The sequence below is a fragment of the Podarcis bocagei genome, assembly GCF_964188305.1.
Source record: "Podarcis bocagei genome assembly, chromosome: Z".
NCBI lineage: Eukaryota > Metazoa > Chordata > Lepidosauria > Squamata > Lacertidae > Podarcis > Podarcis bocagei.
The window spans coordinates 3,886,892-3,908,831 of NC_138140.1; the positions used below are offsets into that span (position 1 = coordinate 3,886,892).

Below are 21,940 nucleotides of genomic sequence, written 5' to 3' on the forward strand. Positions count from 1 at the left end.
TTAAACATGCATTTTCTTATTTTGCGCCATTTGTTCTCCCATCATGGAGGGGCAAGGTACAAAGCAAAGAACTGAAGCCCCCACCCTCCAACTCCAGCTTTACCGAAGGCGAATTAGTAGTGACAAGCAGGTGCTTGCTGCCCACGTGATTTCAATCCTGGCTTTCATGAGGGCTAGAAGGATTGTTTCCCCCCTGAAAGCTGTGATTTGGGGGATACTCCAGGTAGCAAGGCAGTGCATGGTAAGATCACGTAAACATGGACTATCCATAGCCTTAGAGTTGCTGTTTCTCTGATAACATCCATTTGCTCGGTTCTGGTGGTTTGCCTTCCCCCCTCTCAGTTCCCTTCAGGAATCCTGGGCGCTGCCTGCCCATCCTACTCCCAAGTAATTCTGGGTTCAGATGTGTTAATAGGTCACAAGTTCTGGCCCATCCTGGCAATCAGAAGCCCCCAAATAGTTTCTTTCTGGGAACACAGGCTCACAAACACCCAAAGCATTCATGATTGCTATGCGCCTTCCATCCCAAGAGGTGTCTTGGCTGGTGACCCAGAAGTTTCCGGGGTCCCTGGGCTGCTCTTCCTCTGCTGGATGTGTCCCAGCAGCATTGTGACTGCCTGCTCAAAGACTTGCGGTAAGATCTCTTGCTCAGCTCTGGTGAACCTGCCCAATACGTAGTGTTCCACGGCAGCTTCTCCCACTGGGCGGCCGATCCCTATCCTCAGTCGGACCATACGCTGAAGCGAGGAGAGAAAGAGAGAGAGAAAGGGGGGAGTTGGTTTTGTTCTGCCCAATAACATACACCAGAATTGCTGGTGTGGTGCTTACCAGTTATCATGTGTTTGGCTCCAACAGCAGACACACCAAACCATGGTTTGCCCTAACCACAGTTTCATAAGCCAAACAATGGTTATAGCTTCCAAATGTACAACCACAGTCATACAACCTACAGTTCAGAACAGCTTGCTTGCTTGCTTTCATTTCCCACCTGCTCAGAGCTCTGGTCTTTGGTGTGGTGACCTCCCAAGGTGAGGCAACTGTTGTAACGATTGTCAGTCAATTCAGACAGCACATCAAACCATGGTTTGCAAATTTCAAATACTGGCTTCAGAGTATGGTTTCCCACATGACTGTAAACCATGGTTTTTTATTTGATTTTTGGTCATTTCAGTCATCATGTGAAAAGACTGTTAAGCTTCCTTAACCATAGTTTGATGTCGTGTCTACGTTGAGGCTGCGTATTTTGGACTGAACAGAAGTGACCCAATTCTTATGGTTTGAGAGTGGCAGCTGACAGTCTTGGTGTTTAACCTGTCCAACCCTCACTTGCTGGTGAGTGTGGGGCAGGGGAGATACATGAAAGAGGTGTATAAGATAGTTCCTAGCATGAAGAAAGTGCAGCGAGAAAGGTTTTTCTCCCTCTCTCACCAAACTAGAACTCTGGCACATCCAAGCAAGCTGAACGCTGGAAGATTCCGGACAGACAAAGGAAAGTGCTTCTTTACACAATGCATAGTCCACCTAAGGAATATTTTACCCTAAGAGGCAGTGATGACCACCATCTTGGATGGCTTTAAAAGACACAACTTCATGGAGGATAAGGCTACCAGTGGCTCCTAGCTGTGATGGCTAAGTTCTCTCTCCACTACTTCTGAATGCCAGTGCTAGGAACCACAAGTGGGGAGAATGCTGTTGCGCTCAGGTTCTGGTTACAGGGTTCCTACTGCATCTATTAGGCCACTGGGAGAGCAGGATGCTGGACGTGACAGGGCATTGTCCTGATCCAGCAGCCAGGCTCTTAAGTTCTTATTATGCCCAAGTACTTTCAGGAGAAAAGCAATGACAAACCTAGACAGCATCTTAAAAAGCAGAGAATGCTGTTGAATTCTGGTCCTGGAGGAGACTCTTGAGAGTCCCATGGACTGCAAGAAGATCAAATTTCTCCATTCTGAAGGAAATCAGCCCTGAGCGCTCACTGGAAGGACAGATCCTGAAGCTGAGGCTCCAATACTTTGGCCACCTCATGAGAAGAGAAGACTCCCTGGAAAAGACCCTGATGCTGGGAAAGATGGAGGGCACAAGGAGAAGGGGACGACAGAGAACGAGATGGTTGGAGAGTGTTCTAGAATCTACCAGCATGAGTTTGACCAAACTGTGGGAGGCAGTGGAAGACAGGAGTGCCTGGCGTGCTCTGGTCCAGGGGGTCACGAATAGTCGGACATGACTAAATGACTAAACAACAACAGCAACTTTCTTTCCATGCCTCTTCTAATAAGCTTGGGGAGGGGAGAGGAGAGGATAGAGACCCGGGGGCGAGGAGCAGCTGCTTCTCTCAACCCTGCCCTACCCTCACTCATCTTCCCTGAGAGGCAATTTCCAAAATGTAACCTCCCCTCTCCGCCTCCTCCTTCCCACTCTGCTGTTACATCTCAGGCAGCACAAGGGCGGTCAGGGGTTGCCTTTACTAATCAGCAGGCTATTGGGGCAGGATTGAAGCTTTACTTCTAAGAATTACATAATAATACTGGATCAGGCCAATGGTCCATCTAGTCTAGCATCCTGTTTTCACAGGGGCTGGACAGATACCTTTGGGAAACCCGCAAGCAGGATGCAAGCACGAGAGCAGCACTCTAGATTAACATAGCTTAACTAGGTGCTGCTTAAAGAAGCACTTGCTTTCATCTGTCCTGAATCTTCCAACATTCTCCTAAGGTAGAAAGGTAAAGGACCCCTGGACAGTTAGGTCCAGTCAAAGGTGACTCTGAGTTTGCGGTGCTCATCTTGCTTTCAGGCCGAGGGAGCCAGCGTTTGTCCACAGACAGCTTTCTGGGTCATGTGGCCAGCCTGACGAAGCCGCTTCTGGCGCAATGGAACACCGTGACAGGAACCAGAGCGCATGGAAATGCTGTTTACCTTTCCACCACAGTGGTACCTATTTATCTACTTGCACTGGTGTGCTTTCGAACTCCTAGGTGGGCAGGAGCTGGAGCAGAGCAACGGGAGCTCACCCCGTCATGGAGATTTGAACCGCTGACCTTCCGATCGGCAAGCCCAAGTGGCTCGATGGTTTAGACCACAGCGCCACCTGCTTCAATTCACAGGTGTTTGCCCTGCAGGTGCTCTGCTACCGAGATTCAGCACTTCTCTTGGTGGGGTACCTGCATTGCTGTAATTTCAGGACAGGCTTTGCCTCCCACCTATCATCTCATACTTTTAAGGAATATCTGAAGTCTTTTTATTTGGTTTTCTGGGGCTGTTGTATTTTGCTGCTTTCATTTTTATTTTATTTTAAAGCACATAGGCTTAGATTTAGATAAAGATTATTGTGATTTGCTCGCCTTCAAGTTATTGGGACTTAAGTGAAGCCATGCTCAAATCTTCACATAGGAATCCCTGAATTAAAAAATGAAAACCATCTTAATGTGAATCCTATCAATAGAACATTGTTTTCAAAGTCATTTGTGGCAAAAGAGAGGGGGGATTCAAATCCTATATGCAAGCTAAAAATAAATGAGTCAGATAGACGAGAAAGCAAATCCCTCATAAACCTGATGAAGTCAGTCAAATATCTGACAACTGGTATTAGAAGTAACAAGCTTTCAAGCCAACCCAACAGTCTTGAATTCATTCCATCTTTAAAAAGACACCAATAAAACAATAAAACCAGTATGGTCCAACAAAGGACTGGTTACAAGATTGGCTTTTCCTCCTTTGATAGGAATTGTGAATAATTCCTCTATACAGGGTCTGTTATTCTCTCTGGCAGCGACTCTGTGGGTTTTGCAAGCTTGCAAAGTCTCCTCCAGCCTTTGCCCTTTGGCTAGACAGAAACTTTGGCTATGGCTTAGCAAGGAGACAGAGCAATCCATGAAGGCCGCAATGTTTTTTAGTTTGGCGTCCTGGGATTGCAGCCAGCCATCTGCTTCCAATTGAAATAACCTCCTTCCTCCACCACCCCCGGCCTGGGGCCAAGCATGAAACATGCAAGGGTTCTCGCCCGGTGTAAGCTGAGCTCCAAACAGACACAGCTGCTAATATGCGAGAATCCCATCCTTGGATGACTACCAAGATCTCATGTCACGGTAATAAATGAAGATCGGTCCTCTTTGGTAGTACGCCGGCAAACCAAAGCGGCAACTCACATCAGATTTCAGGGAGCTGATGCAGGAACGGACTCCGTTATGACCTCTGAAAGAAAAGAAGCAAGGCATCTAAGCCTCTGGTCAGTCTCTCTACAAAGGAACCCTACTCCTGACAGGGGCCAAGAAACATTTACTCAATGGTCCAGATTGCTTGTGTCTGACTTTGCAAGTCAGATGCTCATCCTCTGGGCCAGATGATTCCCAAAAATGCTGAACAAGCTGTTTGAGGACAGGGGTGGCTGTCCTTTTCCTAAGAGAGGCACTGTGTCTTGAAGCAGCCATCTAACAGTGCAGAAGTTTAACAGCTGTGGGCGGCTTCACTCCCTCTTCCTGTCAAAAAAAAAAAAAAGGCACACTGGCAATATTTCTACTTTGTCCTGTGGCTGCCAAGACACAGAATCCCTTGTCAGAAACAAACAGTGGAGGCTGGTTGGTTTGGGCAAATGGGGCACGGCCCCATGAACCTCGACATGCCCCATGCCAGACCCTACCTACTTACCATCTTACAACCAGTCTAGGGGGCAGCATGGCTGGTCAGTTTCTTCCTGCTTAGCCTCACTTTTGTCCTTGCAGAACTCCAGAGGGAGGAGGATGGGGATGAAATTAGAATTAGCTGTCACTGCACTGGCACCATCCACTGCTGGCCTTTGTGTCCTTCCTGATGTTGCTGGACTCCAGCTTCTAGCATCCCTGGCCGTGCTGGCCTGGGCTACTGGGAGTTGGGAGTCCAGCAGCATCTAGACCAGCCTTTCTCAACCTGTGGGTCCCCAGATGTTGTTGAACTACAACTCCCACCATCCCTAGCTAGCAAGGCCAGAGCTCAGGGATGATGCGAGTTGTAGTCCAACAACATCTGGGGACCCACAGGTTGAGGAAAGGCTGGTCTAGAAGGACATACAGCTTCTCTATCCCCACACTTTTCTCATCCAGAAATCAACATCAGTCCCCCATCCACACACACTCCACTGATCTCACACACATGTTGCTCTTCCCCTTTGCATTAAAACAGGTTAATTCTGTGCCCAGGCCAACTGGACACAGCTCCACCTATCTGCCTGCACACTGTCTCGCCAGACTGGTGCATGCCCTGGTTATCTCCCATTTGGACTACTGCTCTATGTGCGGCTACGTATGAAGGTGACTCGGAAAGTACAACTAATCCAGAATGCAGCAGTTAGACTGGTGACTAGGAGTGGCCGCTGGAACCATATAACACCAGTCCTAAAGTATCTTCACTGGCTCTCAAGTGTGTTTCCAAGCACAATTCAGAGTGTTGGTGCTGACCTGTAAAGCCCGAAATGGCCTTGGCCCTGTAGCCCTGAAGAAGGGTCTCTACCCGCCCCCTCGTCTAGCCTGGACACTGAGATGCAGCTCCGAGGGCCTTCTGGCAATTCCCTTACTGTGAGAAGTGAAGTTACAGCGAACCAGACAAAGGGCCCTTTTGGTATTAGCACTCACCCTGTGGAACGCCCTCCCATGAGATGTCAAGGAGATAAATAATTATAAAAAAAATTAGAAGACAGCTGAAGACAGCCCTGTATAGGGAAGCTTTTCAAAGTTTAATGTTTTATTATGTTTTTGTATATGTTGGAAGCTGCCCAGAATGGCTGGGGCAACCCTGTCAGATGGGTGGGGTATAAATAATAAAAATTATTATTATTATTATTATTCACTCTGTACATGGGGAGCTTCATAATTATGAAGAGTTACCTTGCGCTGCCTCCCAGCTTCAGGGCGACCTTTCCCAAGGACTTGTCCAGGTCATCGTGAACTAGGTAAATATCTTCAGCGCCCAGTTTGAACATCTCCGCTTTAAAAGAGAGAAAAAGTTCCAGGAGGTTCAGTCAAATGGGGAGTCAAGTAGATCTCTACTTGGCCAGAAAAAGATACAATGCAATCCAGAAGCAGCAGGCGAGGCTCGTTGAGGACAGGAGTCTGCTCTGCCTCACATCAGCGAACAAGCAACAGAATTTCAAAATGCCTCAAAAGAGGACATCTGTACTTGCTCCTCTCTTAAAGCCCTCATCTCCCTGTGTGAGAAAATCTCTTTCAAGGCTAACACAATGAACAAATGGCATTTCCAGATGAAAGCTCAATATTTGGCCAGCTACACTCTCATGGTATTGCAGGAACCAGGGTGGCTTGCCCTCTACTGGGCAGAATTAGAAAAACACAACCAGCGGCACAGAACGCAAATGGGAAGTTTGTGGCCCTCCAGCTGCAGAATCATAGAATCGTAGAGTTGGAAGGGACCCCGAGGGTCACCAAGTCCAACCCCCTGCAATGCAGGAATCTCAACATGTGATCCTCCATCCAATTTGAAACCACACCGGACCCTGCTTAGCTTTGCAAACACTCTAACAATTTTATTACTGCACCACTACAGTGGTACCTCGGGTTACATACGCTTCAGGTTACATACGCTTCAGGTTACACACTCCACTAACCCAGAAATAGCGCTTCAGGATAAGAACAGAAATCGGACTCCGGCGGCACGGCGGTAGCAGGAGGCCCCATTAGCTAAAGTGGTGCTTCAGGTTAAGAACAGTTTCAGGTTAAGAACGGACCTCCAGAACGAATTAAGTACTTAACCCGAGGTACCACTGTATTGTTAATTTCCATCAGCACCAAACAGTACAGCCAGTGATCAGTGATGATAGGAAATGTGGTCCAGCAACATCTGGAGGGCAACAGAGTGGCCATCCTTGATGTGTTGGACTCACTAGAGTTTATGTTTCCGGGCACAATTCAAAGTGTTGGTGCTGACCTTTAAGTCCCTAAACAGCCTCGGTCCAGTATTCCTGAAGGAGCGTCTCCACCCCCCATCATTCTGCCTGGACGCTGAGGTCCAGCGCTGAGGGCCTTCTGGTGGTTCCCTCACTGTGAAAAGTGAAGTTATAGGGAACCAGGCAGAGGGACTTCTCAGCAGTGGCGCCCGCCCTGTGGAACGCCCTCCCATCAGATGTCAAAGAAATTAACAACTATTTGACTTTTAGAAGACATCTGAAGGCAGCCCTGTTTAGGGAAGCTTTTAATATTTGATGAATCATTGCATTTTAATATTATGCTGGAAGCCACCCAGAGTGGCTGGGGAAACCCAACCAGATGGATAGGGTATTATTATTATTATTATTATTATTAATAATAATAATAATAATAATAATAATAATAATAATAATAATAAGTGTTGAAGTGCGGTTCAAATCCCAGCTCAGCTATGAGGCTGAAGAAGTGGCTTTGCATTGAGCCCCTGTCTACTTTACCCCACAAGGTTGTTGGGAGGATAAAACAGAGTAGCGTCATCACTGCTGGAGGGAAGATAAATAGAAATAAATAAAAGGTGTCCGGTAGTTTCATGTTGACGAGAAATTGAGAAAATTTTCGGTGGGTAGTGGGAAGCGCTGTTCTTCCTCTTAACAGACACACGCCAGCCTGAAGCAGAATGGCCCTTGCAGTTAGACTCACACACGGGGGGCAGGGGAGGCACACAAACATGCTTTCCATTCTTCTAGCTGGACCTAACCTTGACAAGTGAACAAGCAGGAGAAGTGAGCTTGCTGCCTCCCTCATGTCAGTTTCTACCTGTCTGCCATGTAGGCGTGTGTGCTTTACTGAGGGAGGGCAAGACAAGCTCTGCTGCACAGGTTAAGGAAAATAAAAAGGTTGTTTCTTACCAGCGCTGACTATGCAACGGCCGTTGATGTTCATGAAGCTACGAGGTTTCATCAGCACCAACTCCACCTCTCCCAGGCTGGTGAATGCCACATCTGCACAACAACGCTTGTCCTTTCTCCACTGGTCAGCCACGCTCAGCTTGGTAGCCAGGTGATTAAGAACAGCCATGCCCACACTATGGCGGGTGCCACACAGGCCGTGATTGCCCAGTCCTGCCACCTGCAAGTGAGACCCGTCAAGGACAGTAAGCAGGAAAGCTGGCTCAGTGTGCAGGGAAAAGGTAAGGTGGTGAATAGCCAAAGGCGCCTTGCCAGGAATGGGGAAGCTGTGGTCCTGCAACGGTTATCAGGCTATGGCTCATACACACCATACATCTTAAGCATACATCCTTTCCCTCAAGTTGTAGTTTGCACCTCACAGTTCTATAATTCCCAGCACCTTTTAAACAAACTACAATTCCCATAATCCTTTGAGGGGGGTGAGGGGTTTTAAGTGTATGGCATGTGCACAGCCACAATCATCTATCTACCTTTGGGGCCTATGACAGTCCAACTGCATATCTAGGGCCACAAGTATCTGAGAAGCACCACCTCAGTGATTTATTGCAGCAGAGATGGCAGTCCAGTTTGAGAACAGAGAATAAGAAAACCTATATATAAGCTTTACATGAACATCAAGTGGAGCATGGAGAATATTCATATGTAACATCCTTCAGCTGCTGAAGATGCTGCTTTTCTGAATATTCTATAACCTCTACCTCGGCTTCTACAGCAGCCCTTGATATGCGCCAGGCATAGCTGTCAACGTTTTCCTTTTTTTAAGGAAAATTCCCTTATTCCGAATAGGATTCCTCGCAAGAAAAGGGAAAAGTTGACAGCTATGGCACCGGGGCAGCAAACAGGAGGACTTTGGTATCTTTTTTTTTTACCACTGTAATAAACGTAAGTACGCCTGTGTATGTGACACAAACAGGCAGACACACGCTGCCTCATACTGCTGAGTAGCAATCCCCTGCTATGCCCAATTTGCTTTTATTTCATTCGCCTCTCGATACTTCCGCCACCCTTACCCCGCATATGGAGGGCTGTCCTACGCAAAGTCGGAAGCGATGTGTGAACCGGACGCTCTCCCGTCTCTTCATTCGACTGTATCCCTATGACTGCTTGAGACCCACCCCACTTATAACCCGGAAGCAGTTGCCCTCAACAGGAAGGAACATCCCCAAAATACGTCGTCTTCTCCCCCCGCTCCCCGTCCCCCTTACCAGCACCCGCTTCCCAACGGCTCGCAGTTCCTCTTCATGGCGATTCATAGTCCAACGAAGAAGTTTCTGAAGGGGCCGGAAAGGCAACATCAACCTCCCCCCCACCTCCTTGCCGGAGGCGCTCCTGGTGTTACACTTCCGGTCCTCGCCTCACTCTGAGGAGAACGCCGGCTCACCGCCTTCATTTGTCAGTGTGACGTCACCCACGCCTGCGACCTATCGCAGAAGTCCGGGCGTGAATACGTCACTAGGTGGGCTTTGAAGAGCGCTACACCATCTTTCTTGTGGGCAAAAACTCCCACAAGCGACCTTTATGCCACCGCTTTTAATCTTTGGAACTGAAGTTTTTTTAAATGTTGTTAGAAGCTGTATGTCTGCAAGGTCAGTACCCTTAACAGACCGCGCTTCCCAGAATCCTTTGTGGGACGCCACAACTGTTAAAAGTGGAATGAGAGTGCTTTCTTTCTTTTTTAAAAAATAGTTTTTATTGATTTTTACATTTTTATCTTCATCACAATAGCATCATCTCAAATATAAACCCAAACCCAAATAGCTCCCTCCCCGCTATGACTTCCCTCAACTTCCTCTTCTGGTTTGTTGCATAATAATTTCCCCTGCTTTTTGGTTATATCTTAATATTGTATTCTCTAAATTAGATCCTTTCTTTATTCTGTTTGGTAATTGTAAGTGTTTAGTCAAATCCAGCTAATGAGCTTATTTCTTTTTTTCTTTTTAATATAGTTTTTATTAAACAATATCAACAATTATCAATCCAAGTAATCAAATACATTATTTTTTTCGCCTCTCCCCCTTTTTTATTTCTGTAAATACATGGTAATTGGTTCCCACTCCTTTTTGAAGTATCTATTATCTTTCTCTTTAATCTCTCAGTTAATTTGGCCGTTTCAGCGTGGTCCATACATTTGTCTTGCCATTCTTCTTTAGTTGGTATCTTGCTGCTTTTCCACTTTTGGGCTAGCAATATCCTAGCCGCTGTGGAATGAGAGTGCTTTCAATGTATGGCGTGGATGTGGTGCTTTTAGGGCCCAATAACATCTGGAGGGGCAAAGCAGTTTCCAGGTGCAAAACTGAGAGATGCAGCCAGGAAGTGCTGGTGGAAGATGAGACCTTGTCTCTGTTGATTGCAAGATAATTAAAAGCAACAAAAAGCTACGTGGCAAATCTAACCACCTTTTTAAATTATGTAGGATTTGTGGCATGTAAATGTTAATGATAAACAGTGCTTTTTTTTAATAGAAAAAAGGGTGCCACTGCATATTCTTGAGTACCTCCAGAAAAAATCAAGCTGCGCTGTACAGCCAAGGCACTGTGGAACTCACCAAGGCAAGATGTGATGGCTAAAAATCAAACCTTTTAAAGGGGCCTGGACAAATCCATGAAATGATAAGACTATCAACAGTTACTAAGCCCCCTGTCTGAAAATGCTAGAGACAAACCTGAAGGCTCATTCAGACTTCCTTTTGTGCCGTGCTTCTAGGTACAGACCCATGCTTTAAAACTCCACATCCAAGTGGTTTTGTTTTGTTTTTAGTCCCAGCGGTTTCCCCAGGAAAACCTGCATTTTACAGCAATTGGGTCTTCCACAGATTGCTATGCAGGGGCAACGCAAAACCACTTGGGCCCACGCCTAGAAAGCACAGGACAACTGGAAAACCGTTTTTCGTTGTTACAAAAAGGCTGGGCAGATCCCCCCCCCAGCCCAAAAATTAGCAAACAAAACAAATGATTATAATTACCACCGTCTCATACTGCAAATCGAGTCAGGACACGCACAAGACCTAATGCTTGGGAGATCAGGGACTTTCTAACGTGTGGGTGTGGGTGGGTGTGACAGAGAGAAAGAGAAAAGAAAGAAAGAAAGAAAGAAAGAAAGAAAGAAAGAAAGAAAGCGGGTCAACGGTCTTTGTGCATTTGTAGCAAAGCATATTCGCACAACCTCAGATCACCTAGAAAAACTTGAGGATGCCCGGATTCTTATCTGGCTCCCCCTAGTGGCAGTTCTAGGAACAGCGGCACCTGAAGGGTTGTTTGCTTTTGTGTTTCCTTAGCAACCGGAGGACTTGGAGATCCAGGAGGCAGGCACGATGGAGTGGGATGAGGAGGAGGAGGAGGAGAACGAGAAAGAGGCCCAGGAGGTGAAGGTGAGACAGAAGCAAACAGCAACCTAGCAGAGGGCAGCTGGGGAGGCACTGGAGTAGATGAGAGACCCAAAAGAATGGTGTTCCACCCTGCAGTCATGCAGAAAGGTCCCAGATTCAATCTTTGGCATCTCCAGGTGGGGTTGGGAGCATGAGCATAGCCAGGATTTATGTTAGGGTGGGGCAGAACTGAGTTATCTGTGATGCAATTGGTCAGTTAGTTATGTATTTTTGTTTGTTTACTTGATTGCCCCCCTGGCTACGCAAATGGCTGGGAGTGACCCTTATCCAGATCCCTGGAGAGCTGCTGCCAGTCAGTGTAGACATTACTGCACTAGATGGACCACGGGCTGCCTGGGTGTAAGGCAGCCTCCCAGGTTGCAAGGCTTCATTCATTTTGTGGTGGTTCTTTCTCCTACAGGAAGTGAAGATGTCAACAGTCTACCTGGAGTTCTTCCCTACTGCAGTCACTGAAGAGAAGCTTGAGGAAGCCCGGCAGAGAAAGATCAGTCGCATTTTTGGGGCTGCTAAGACCTTGCAACACGTTAAGAACCCCAACAAAGTGGGGACTTTTGAAGGGATCCTGCAGAACAAAATAGATGAGCAGTGAGTGCTGTTGCCCATTCTTCATAATAGCACGTGGTGTTCTCACGTTTAAACTAAATTACTCCCAAGTTTTACCCAAGCAGATAGAAGCCCCTCCTTTATATGTGGTTCAGTTTGGGCACAACACCAAATTATAGTTTGCAGTCAGCAGGCAAACTAGAATCAGAAACAATTGTTTGCAGTCGGTTTCTAAACCATGGTTTATGTTGACTATGGATTGGTGCGATTTTATTTAATTAATTACATCTTTCTTCCAGGTTGTTCAAGGTAGCTTACATGGTTTCCTTTCACCATTCCTCTGCTTTTGCCTTGCAAAATCCCTGTGAAGTAGACTAGGCAGAAAGGTGGTGACTAGTCCCAGGTCACTCAGCCTTCCCAGTGCTAACTGGACAGTCTGATCCAGCTGTCCCCAACCTGGTGCCCTCTAGATGATGCTGGACTCCCATCAGCTTTAGCTGGCACAGCCAGAAGGCTGGGAAGATGGGAGTTCATAGTCCAAAAATACCCAGAGGGCTACAGTAGGAGCTGGAACCATGTCGTTGGACTCTGCATCCCATCAGCCACAGCCAACATGGCCATTGGCCAGAGATGATGAGAGTTATATTCCAGCAACATCTAGAGCAGGGGTAGTCAACCTTTTTATACCCACCGCCCACTAATGCATCTTTCTTGGTGGTAAAATGTCCTTACCGCCCACCAGTGCTCGATGGAAGGAGGATTCAGCTTGTGCCATAGAACCCCCTACCGCCCACCTAGAATTCTGAAACGCTGACTAGTGGGTGGTAGGGACCAGGTTGACAATCCCTGATCTAGAGAGCTATATGTTCCTCACCTCTGATATAGACTGAGTCACAGAAATTACTGAATAGCTTTATGGCTGAAGCAGACTATAGTTCTTTTCAGGCTCTTCAAGGTGGCTTCTAGTCAAGAAGTGGGTGGTGTGTTGCCGCTGTTGTGTTGCTGGTGCTGACAACTGTGGCTTTCTCTCTTTTTTGCATGTACAGTTGCAATAAAGGCGAAGAATACTTCTCTCAGAGGGAGTGGGAAAACGCTGTCACATGCTATACCAAAGCCCTTAACCTGGACCCTAACAAGGTAATGAGGTAGAGTTGAGAATTGTTCAGGCTCACAAGACCGTCTACTGAACATAAGAGCCATGCTGGATCAGACCAGAGGTCCATCTGGTCCCCACATCCTCCTCCCCACAGCATTGAATGGGGTTCCTCTTAGAATATGGTTACCAGATTTTTTTCAATGAATCCGAGGACCCCCCCCCCTTTTTTTTTTTTGAAGCTGAGTAGCAACAGGGAGTCTATAGTGGGGATGGTGAGGCAAAAGACCCTGGGCCCAAGCACACATGCATACTGTATAAAGGTGCAAAGCACTTCTTTCGCACCCTGAGAAACATAAATGCGCAGAGTTTTTGAAAATCTGGGTAATGGCGTGCTGCCCACCTGTGACTCCCGAGCCTTCCCCGATCTCCTTCCCCCTTCTTCCTTTGTTTTGAAAGATCAGGGGAGGCTTGGGAGTCATGGGTGGGCGGCCGTTACCCAGGAGGGGCCAGCCTGGTAGTGCAGTTGGCTCTGGCTGGCTTCAGGAGATGCTCTCTGCTCACTGCTGTGGCACAGGAAAAATGGTGGGCACCATGGCAGCGAGCAGCTCCTGAAGCCAGCCAGAGCCAACTGCACTACCAGGCTGGCTCCAGCCTGCTGAGGTGCCACTGCCACGTTTCCTGGGGACAGATTTGCAAATCTGGGGACATTCCGGGGACTGAATTTGTCCGGGGACAGATTTGCAAATCCGGGGACTGTTCCCGGGAACCGGGGACGTCTGGTAACCCTATCTTAGAAGTCCATGTGCACAACATGATCACAACATCAGTCTCTTCACTTGTGAGTTCCAGCAGCTGACATTTGGAGGTCTTCTGCCTCTAATATACATGCATTGTAGCTAGTAGCCACTGGTAGCCTCCTTCTCCTTGATAAGGCTACCACCTCTTGTGTCAAGGGAGCCATCCACAGTAGATAATTCTGAGCTATGTGGACGTGGCCTGAAGCTCTCCACCCTTGCTTCAAAACCTGAAGCTGAATCTGTCCCAGGTTGCCCAGACCAGGAGCGGACTTTTGTAATCTTTCATAATATTGTGCCATGTTCAGAGCCAAAATTTGGCACCCCCAAATAGATCTTCTCAATTATGGATCTTTTCAATTTTGCACCCCCTCAGCCTGGCACCCTGTGCATGGGTGAACCAATTGCACTGCCCTCAATTTGGCCTTGCCCGGACCAAATTGGCATGCAGCCCTACTCCCAGTTGCTGAAAAGAGAGGTTGCTCCCGAGAAGTCTCTAAGACAAGAGCTCCTAGGTAGCCTTCCCTTTCTGGGAGGGAGAAGCACCTGCCAGGTAAGAGGCTGAGCCTTGTGTTCCTTCCAGTCTGGCATTGGGGAGGAGTTGGGAAAAGCAGGACAGATCTGGATGTGGCTACCCTTGGTTTGTGTGTTGCATCTGGAAGTGTAGGGGTTTTTGACGCCCACAGTCCTTTTCTGCAGGTAGAACTGTATGAGAAGAAGGCAGAAGCTCTTCTCCAGCTCTGCGACTTCCAGTCTGCTGCATTACACCTCCAGAAGGCCTATATAGTGTCATCACATCAGGAGGACATCGGATGCCGCTTTGCTTTTGTTTTTCACCTCCAGGTAAACAGATAAAGATCAGCATCCCTCCCCAACTCACTCAGTGCTTCCCTGCCACATCTCTGCGTCCCCTCCTACAGATGTATACCAGCATCACAGTATTGGTTTCCCCCACCCACTGAGGGAATCACATAATTGTGGTTTGACAAAGGGCCTGTTAGATGATTCTGTTTCACATGCAAAAGCAGAGCCAGAGCTGCCCAGTGAACCGGGGAAATGTGATTTCAAATCCTGGCTTCAGACATGAAGTTAACTGGGTGACATTGTTCTGGCCTGTGTTCATCATTTACATCTTCCTTGCCAGGTCATTGTGAGGTTTAAATTGTGGTGTGTGTGTGTGTGTGTGTGTGTTTGTGTGTGTGTGGATCCTGTGTTTGATTTTGTATATTAATATAATCGATAGAGAATCCACAGAGTTTTTGATACCGTGCTTTTCATTTCTGGGGGCAGTAATATTATTTATTTCTGGGGGCTGTAATATTGTGTAATACTACCTATTTTCTGATATTTGCATCCTGCCTCTCTTCCATGCTGGAACTCAGCTTCAGTGTTGAAGCTACATATGCCACAGTAAGGTAAACTCTAATTTAGGGTTGTCATACATCCGGAATTTCCTGGTCATACCCAGGATTCTGTCATCTGTAACAGCGCCCAGGCGTATGGCAACCTATGTCGGAAGTGTAGATTTTTGTGTCCAGATTTTCACTTTTTGGCAAGGAAGCCAGCTTTTCCGGGTCATGTGGCCAACATGTCTAAACCGCTTTTGGTGCATTGAGGACCATGATGAGTGCCAGAGCATGCAGAAACACTGTTTACCTTCCCGCCACAGCGATACCCATTTATCTACTCACACTTATATGCTTTCAAATGGCTAGGTTGGGAAACAAATAAATAGGACATTTTGTAGGCCTCGCCTGCTCTTATTCCCTAGTATTTGATATTCAGAAGCCTGCAGTGAATTCTGATTCTGGAGGTAGCTTATAGCCATTGTGATTAGTAGCGTTGAAAAGCTTTATTCTCCTCCATGAACCTGCCCATTTCTCTTTTAAAGCCATCTAAGTTGGTGGCTTTACCTTGCCGACAAAGGTCCGTATAATTAAAGCTTTGGTTTTCCCAGTAGTGATGTATGGAAGTGAGAGCTGGACCATAAAGAAGGCTGATCGCCAAAGAATTGATGCTTTTGAATTATGGTGCTCAAGAGAGTCCCATGGACTGCAAGAAGATCCAACCTCTCCAATCTGAAGGAAATCAGCCCTGAGTGCTCACTGGAAGGACAGATCCTGAAGCTGAGGCTCCAATACTTTGGCCACCTCATGGGAAGAGAAGACTCCCTGGAAAAGACCCTGATATTGGGAAAGATGAAGGGCACAAGGAGAAGGAAACGACAGAGGACAAGATGGTTGGACAGTGTTCTCGAAGCTATGAACATGAGTTTGAGTAAACTGCGGGAGGCAGTGGAAGACAGAAGTGCCTGGCGTGCTCTGGTCCAGGGAGTCACGAAGAGTCAGAAACGACTAAACAACAAACAACAAGTTGGTGGCTGCCACCACATCTCATGGCTGTGAAGTTCACGGTTTTAAGTGTGTGCTGTGTGAAGAATCAACTTTCTTTTGACTATGCTGACTCTATCTCACAGTTCCTGTTAATTTCATAGTAAAAGTCTATGAAAAGCCAAAAATCTCCTCAAAACAACCTTGTGAGGTAGATTCGGTTGATAGATGGCTACTGGTCCAAGATTACCCTGCCTGCTTCAGGGCCTAGTGGGGATTTGAACCTGATTCTGCCCATCATAGCCCAGTGCTCTAACCACTACACCTCGCCACATTGTGTTATTTGTTAGGTTGTATTTATTTATTGTTTTCATTAACAGCTTTGGGCACCTAGTAGGTGGAACCAAGGGAGGGTATAGGTTTAAGCAGAGATGGGACTTTTAATCTCACGGTCGTGGGTTTGCTTCCCATGTTGGGCAAAAGAGTCGCGCATTGCAGGGAGTTGGACTACATGACCTTTGTGGTCCCTTCCAACTCTAAGATTCTGTGCTACTATGAAAAGTTAATGACTATGGTGCGATTCCTCTTCCTTTCACCCTACCATTAGGTGGAGTGAGGCAGCCTCCTCAGGCAGCTGATTCTGCCTGAACTGAAAGGGCAGCGGGTTGTTTTGTTATTTAATTTATTATTAATGTATTGTTACTGTCAAGGATGGGGTCAGACATCGGGGGACTTTTTTGTGGGGTTTTTCGCCTCAAGTGCCAGATTAACGTATACGATGTACCCACACTTGGGGGCAAGAGGCCTACCTTGTAAAATATGCCACCCTACTTCAGGGAGCTGAACGTCCTGGGCTGTGTCGGCTACTTATTCCAGAATTTTATGATGGTTCCGTTTTTTCGCGGGATCTGATTTTTTTCCACAGGGCCTGTAAGACAGAGTTGTTCCACCTGGCCTTTGGCTTAGAATCAATTTGACCCCCCCCCCTTTCCCCCCCTTTCTCCTCCTGTGATGAGGCTGCATTTTAATGTTTTGATTGTTTTAATATTGTATTTCAATCTTGTTTTTATGTTGTATTTCAATCAACTTGTTTTTATTATTGGTTGTTAGCCACCCTGAGCCCAGTCTTGGCTGGGGAGGGCGGGGTATAAATAAAATTTATTATTATTGTTGTTGTTGTTGTTTTCAGGGCCAGTGTCTGTATGAGCAGAGTGCCTACCTGGATGCTCTCGAATCCTTCACTCGTGCCTCGGAACTTCAGCCTCAGAATAAGCTTTATCGCATGAGGAGGTAACACTGGGTTGGCAACAGAAAAAAAAGATATACACCTTTGGAAGCAGAAGAGTTTCAAGAACGTTGGTGGGTCTCAGTCTCATCTGGCACAACACTGCACACTGTATAGTACTAGCCTTTGCCAACCTGGTGGCCCTCCAGATGTTTTGGACTATAAGTCCCATCAGTCCCTGGAGGGCACCAGATTGGCAAAGGCAAGTGTGCACTAAATTTAGGGTGATTGAACAACAAAGGCTTTTCTTTTTTAAGTATTTTATTAGGCTGGGATTTTAACAGATCGTCACAGGGTGAGCCAACCTGGTGTCTTCTAGATGATGTGGACTCCCAACTCCCCTCAACCTAGGAGATTGCTATGTTAGCTATCCCTGGTTTATTGCAAAAAAAAACAAAAACAAATCCGCTTTCAAAGTCTTTCTTCCTCCAGAGAGGAAACAGTAGATTAGAGTGCAAGAGTGCAAGAGCTCCCTCTTGAGAGCCACATTTTTATCACCTCAAGGGGACCTGTTGCCATGCCAGGGGCAAGGGAGCATTTTTGTTACCATAGTAACTGAGGCCTACTTTTCAGGGCCCCGTCTAGGCACGGCGCTATTCGTGCAATTATTAATTATTTATTAAATTTCTATACTGCCCTTCGCCCAAGAGCACAGGGCTGTTTACAGTATAAAAAACAAAACAAACAAAAGCATAATAACAAACAAAACAATACTCCCCCTCCACAGTTTAAAAGGCCATAGATTGCTTAATTAGCCAGGTTAAAGAGAGACTTTTTTGCCTGGTGCCTAAAGATATGAAATGAAGGCGCCGGGTGAGGCTCCCTGGGGAAAGCGTTCCACAAATGGGGAGCCACTGCAGCCACAGCAGTTGGACCAGGATTGGCATTATATGCTTAAAACATTCTTGCGCTGGGGTTTAACCTGGCCACTGAATTCTGTACCAGCTGAAGTTTCTGAATCATCTCCAGGGGCATCCCCAAATATAAAACAGGTAATCTAACCAAGTAATCTAACCAAGAGGCAATTGTGCTTTAAAAAAAGAAAACAACTGAGATGGGCCCAGTGATCTGGGTGGGGCTCCTGTAAGGGGTAAAGGTAAACGTAAAGGGACCCCTGACCATTAGGTCCAGTCGTGACTGACTCTGGGGTTGCAGCGCTCATCTTGCTTTATTGGCCGAGGGAGCCGGTGTACAGCTTCTGGGTCATGTGGCCAGCAGGACTAAACCGCTTCTGGTGAAGCAGAGCAGTGCATCGAAACGCCGTTTACCTTCCCGCCAGAGAACGTAGAGTAGACCTATTGATCTACTTGCACTTTGACGTGCTTTTTTACTGCTAGGTTGGCTGGAGCAGGGACCGAGCAACGGGAGCTCACCCCGTCAAGGGGATTTGAACCGCCGAGCTTCTGATCGGCAAGTCCTAGCCTCTGTGGTTTAACCCACAGCGCCACCTGTGTCTCCCTGTAAGGGGTAGTGGAGGGGATTTTATAAAAACCATTACCTCCCACCATTGCAGCTCTGATCTGGATCTGCCCCCTCCCCCCCATATACAAACAGGAAAGCTCCAATTTATAGGTGTGGTTGCTCTAACGAGGTCCATGCCTTCAGGGTCTGTGTCCCCCCACCCCTGCCTCCTCCTTCCATTCTTCCTCAGCAGGCCAGGTGACCTTTGCAAAACGTTCCGATTCATGGCTTTTGCTCTTCTTTTCTGTTTCGCTAGCATTGCCTGCCTCGCTGCCCTGAAGAAATACAATGATTGCCTTCAGATGGTCAATGAAGAAGTTGCTCAGGAGAGAAAGAATCCAGATCTCTTTGTCCTGAGGGCTCGACTCTATCAGTGCTTTGGAAAGGTAAAGAGCTGGCTGGGTTGGTTTTCATTCGCAAGCGATGACCAGGTGGAGGAGCAGGTGATGGAAGAGCTGCTGCCAGTTCTGGTTGGACTAGGGATTCTCAAACTGAGAGCTTAGACCAGGGATCTCCCATCCCCACCCCCCACCCCAGGTCTTGACAGATCACTTAACTATTTTTCTGCCTTATGTTTACCAATTAAAATGCACTGTGTTAAATGCAAGCATGTTTTAAAAAAACATAATTTGAATGTTAATATAATAGGAAATAAAAGAAGCAAAAAAAAAAAAAATGCAATTAAAATCAGCGTGAACCAACGATTCCCACACTACTTCTTCCCCTTTCTCTGCTTGCTTTGCTCCCATGTATTGGCTCTGCTCCTTTCAAGTGTTCTGTCAACCTGTTGCCCTGAGCAGCTAGTGCACCCGCTGTTCTTTGCATGCGCACCTGGCCACGCTCGTCCACTGCCTACCTGCATGATGATCGCGGGTCATTAGTTGTCCACAGAGTCCACTTTGGGAACCCCTGGATTAGATGATAATGGGTGATAGAATGGTTGGGGTATCCCTTCAAGCCTGAGGGCCACATTCTTTTGTGGGGAGCCTTTTGAGGTCCACGCAATACCGGTGGGTGGCAAAATTGAATAGAGCTGTTAATACTCATTCACTACACACGCTCACCCCTGCCCCACGCTCTGTATCCTCCACCCAGCCAAGGACTTTATTAGATTACAGGGACACTTTACAGCCAAGCAAAGAGTGTAAAGGCCTTGGGGGAGTTCTGAGGGCCAGAGAAATAGAGGTTCCTGAGGTTCCCTACCCCTGGGCTGCAAGGACAATTACTGACCAGGTCTAAGGCCACTTTTTAAGTCTCTGTGCCATTTCTGCTTGCTTCTCTATGGCTCTGTAAGTAACAGTGAAGAACATAAGAAGAGACAGCTGGATCAGCCCAGAGGCCTGCCTTGTCCAGGTTTCTGTTTCCCACTGCAGCCAAGCGGGACACGAATGCAACAGTCCCTCTCCTGCTGCTGTTCCCCACTGCCACCCCTATCCCGCTGCCAAGAGCTGGTACTTAGAGGCTCCATGATCTTGGAGGTGCCATTTTGTGACTAGTCGCTGTTGATAGGCTTGTCCTCCATAAACTGGTCTTAAGTCATGTTTTATAAATTTATTTAGAAGCTTCTAAGTTGGTGGCTATCACCACCTCCTGTGGCTGCAAATTCTGTAGTCTTAGCTATGGGGTAGATCTGCACCATAGATTTGAAGCACACCCCACACACATTTAAAGCACATGACTTCCCTCAAGGAATCCTGGGAACTGTGGTTTGTTGAGGGTACAGGGGATTGTTGCTCCATGAGGGGAGGAAACTACAGTTCCCAGGATTCTTTGGGAGAAATGATGTCTGTTAGCTATGCTTTAAATCTATGGTGAAACGGACTCTCTTGGAAGGTGGGTGGGACTCTCCTTCTTTGGAGATTTTAAAGCAGAGGTTGGGTGTCTATTTGTCAAGACACCTTGTCAGTTAAGATTCCTGCATTGCAGGGGTTTGGGCTAGATGACCTTTGAGATACCTTCCAACACTACAATTCTATGACCTGCCCCCCCATGGAGTTTGGCGAAGAAGCCCCCTTATTGGATGAGCCCAGGTTCCAGATAGATGCTGCCTTCTCCATAGGTCACCTTCTGTTTCCACAACCTCCAAGATGCCCTTGAGTTGGACCCAGAGCACAGCGAAGCTCTGCTGATGCTGGAGCGCTTGAGGAAAGAGGCTCAGAAGTTCAAGGAGCAAGCTGTGAGCAAGGCAGTGAAGGGAAACCTGAAGGCAGCCCTGCTGAAAATCAACAGGGCCATTGACCACAACCCCTTGCAGGCAGACTACTTCCTCTTCAGGTACCCACCATCTCAGCACGGTTTGAAGGCCTGGACCTCTCAGGGTTTCCCTGCCAGGAGCCTCTTCCATTTTGTGGCTTGAAATTATTAGAGGCAGCCAACCATGGTGCAAGAAGAAGCCTTTCTTCCGCCATTTTCTCAGCACCGTGCATAATTTTGTGCACCCCTGCTGTGTGTCATGCCCCACCCTATCCCCCCAAAGCCTTAACAGTTTTTGTTTTATTTGTGTAGCTGAGGAAACCATAGCCATTTTCTGGTGGCTTAATGTAGGCTCGCTAGTGATCCATATGGTGGAACAGCTCACACAAAGCTTGATACCTAACCTCCCTGTAGATTTTTCAGAAGTGGGAAATACCCGTATGAAACCCTGGATTGCTGCTGCCAGTCAGAGTAAGTGGCACTGAGTTATTCACCTGGAATAAGGCAGCTTCCTTGGTCCTTCTGCTTTGGCCTCTTTCCCGCTCCCAGTTCACTGCTAGCCACCAGCACCCTCCCTTCCCCATTCTTGGGAACACAAGAGCCTGGCAGGATTAGGCAAATGACCCACCTAGTCCAGCCCCTGTTCTCAACCAGATGCCTGCGGGAAACCTACAAGCAGGACCTGAGCACAAGAGCACAGCAATGGGTTCAGAAATATGCCTCCCTCTAACTGTGAAGGCAGAGCAGAGCCATCTGGCTATCAGTCCTCCTCCATGAATTTGTTTAATCACTGCCTCCTGTGGGAGTGAGTTCCACAGCTATGTGCTGCATCTTTTCTCTGTTCCAAGTCTTCCAACATTCAGCTTCTCTGGGTGCCCATGAGTTCTGATGCTATGAGAGGGGGATAAAAACTTTTCTCTATCCACCTTCCCCACACCATGCATAATCTTCTGTCATGTCACCTTTTACTTGCCTTA

At 47.3% G+C, this 21,940-nt stretch overlaps 2 protein-coding genes across 5 annotated transcripts in view; one reads left to right on the forward strand and one right to left on the reverse strand.

Annotated features, from left to right (window-relative positions):
* PTRH1 (peptidyl-tRNA hydrolase 1 homolog) lies at positions 1-9,215 on the reverse strand. Its single transcript, XM_081179868.1, has 5 exons — positions 9,082-9,215; positions 7,817-8,036; positions 5,853-5,952; positions 4,143-4,188; positions 1-737 (listed from the first exon to the last, which is right to left on the reverse strand). The coding sequence occupies exons 1-5, from the start codon at positions 9,169-9,171 to the stop codon at positions 510-512; spliced, it is 684 nt and encodes a 227-aa protein (XP_081035994.1). The 5' UTR covers positions 9,172-9,215; the 3' UTR covers positions 1-509.
* The window catches only part of TTC16 (tetratricopeptide repeat domain 16), a 23,853-nt gene continuing 11,107 nt past the window's right edge, over positions 9,195-21,940 (forward strand). The window contains exons 1-8 of one of the 4 annotated variants that reach the window (XM_081179741.1): positions 9,195-9,332; positions 11,151-11,243; positions 11,662-11,846; positions 12,851-12,941; positions 14,394-14,537; positions 17,214-17,314; positions 19,027-19,156; positions 20,830-21,044. In XM_081179741.1, the coding sequence (XP_081035867.1) occupies positions 11,187-11,243; positions 11,662-11,846; positions 12,851-12,941; positions 14,394-14,537; positions 17,214-17,314; positions 19,027-19,156; positions 20,830-21,044 (923 nt within the window). In that variant the 5' untranslated portion in view covers positions 9,195-9,332; positions 11,151-11,186. The other 3 variants (XM_081179738.1, XM_081179740.1, XM_081179739.1) reach the window with 3 other exon arrangements.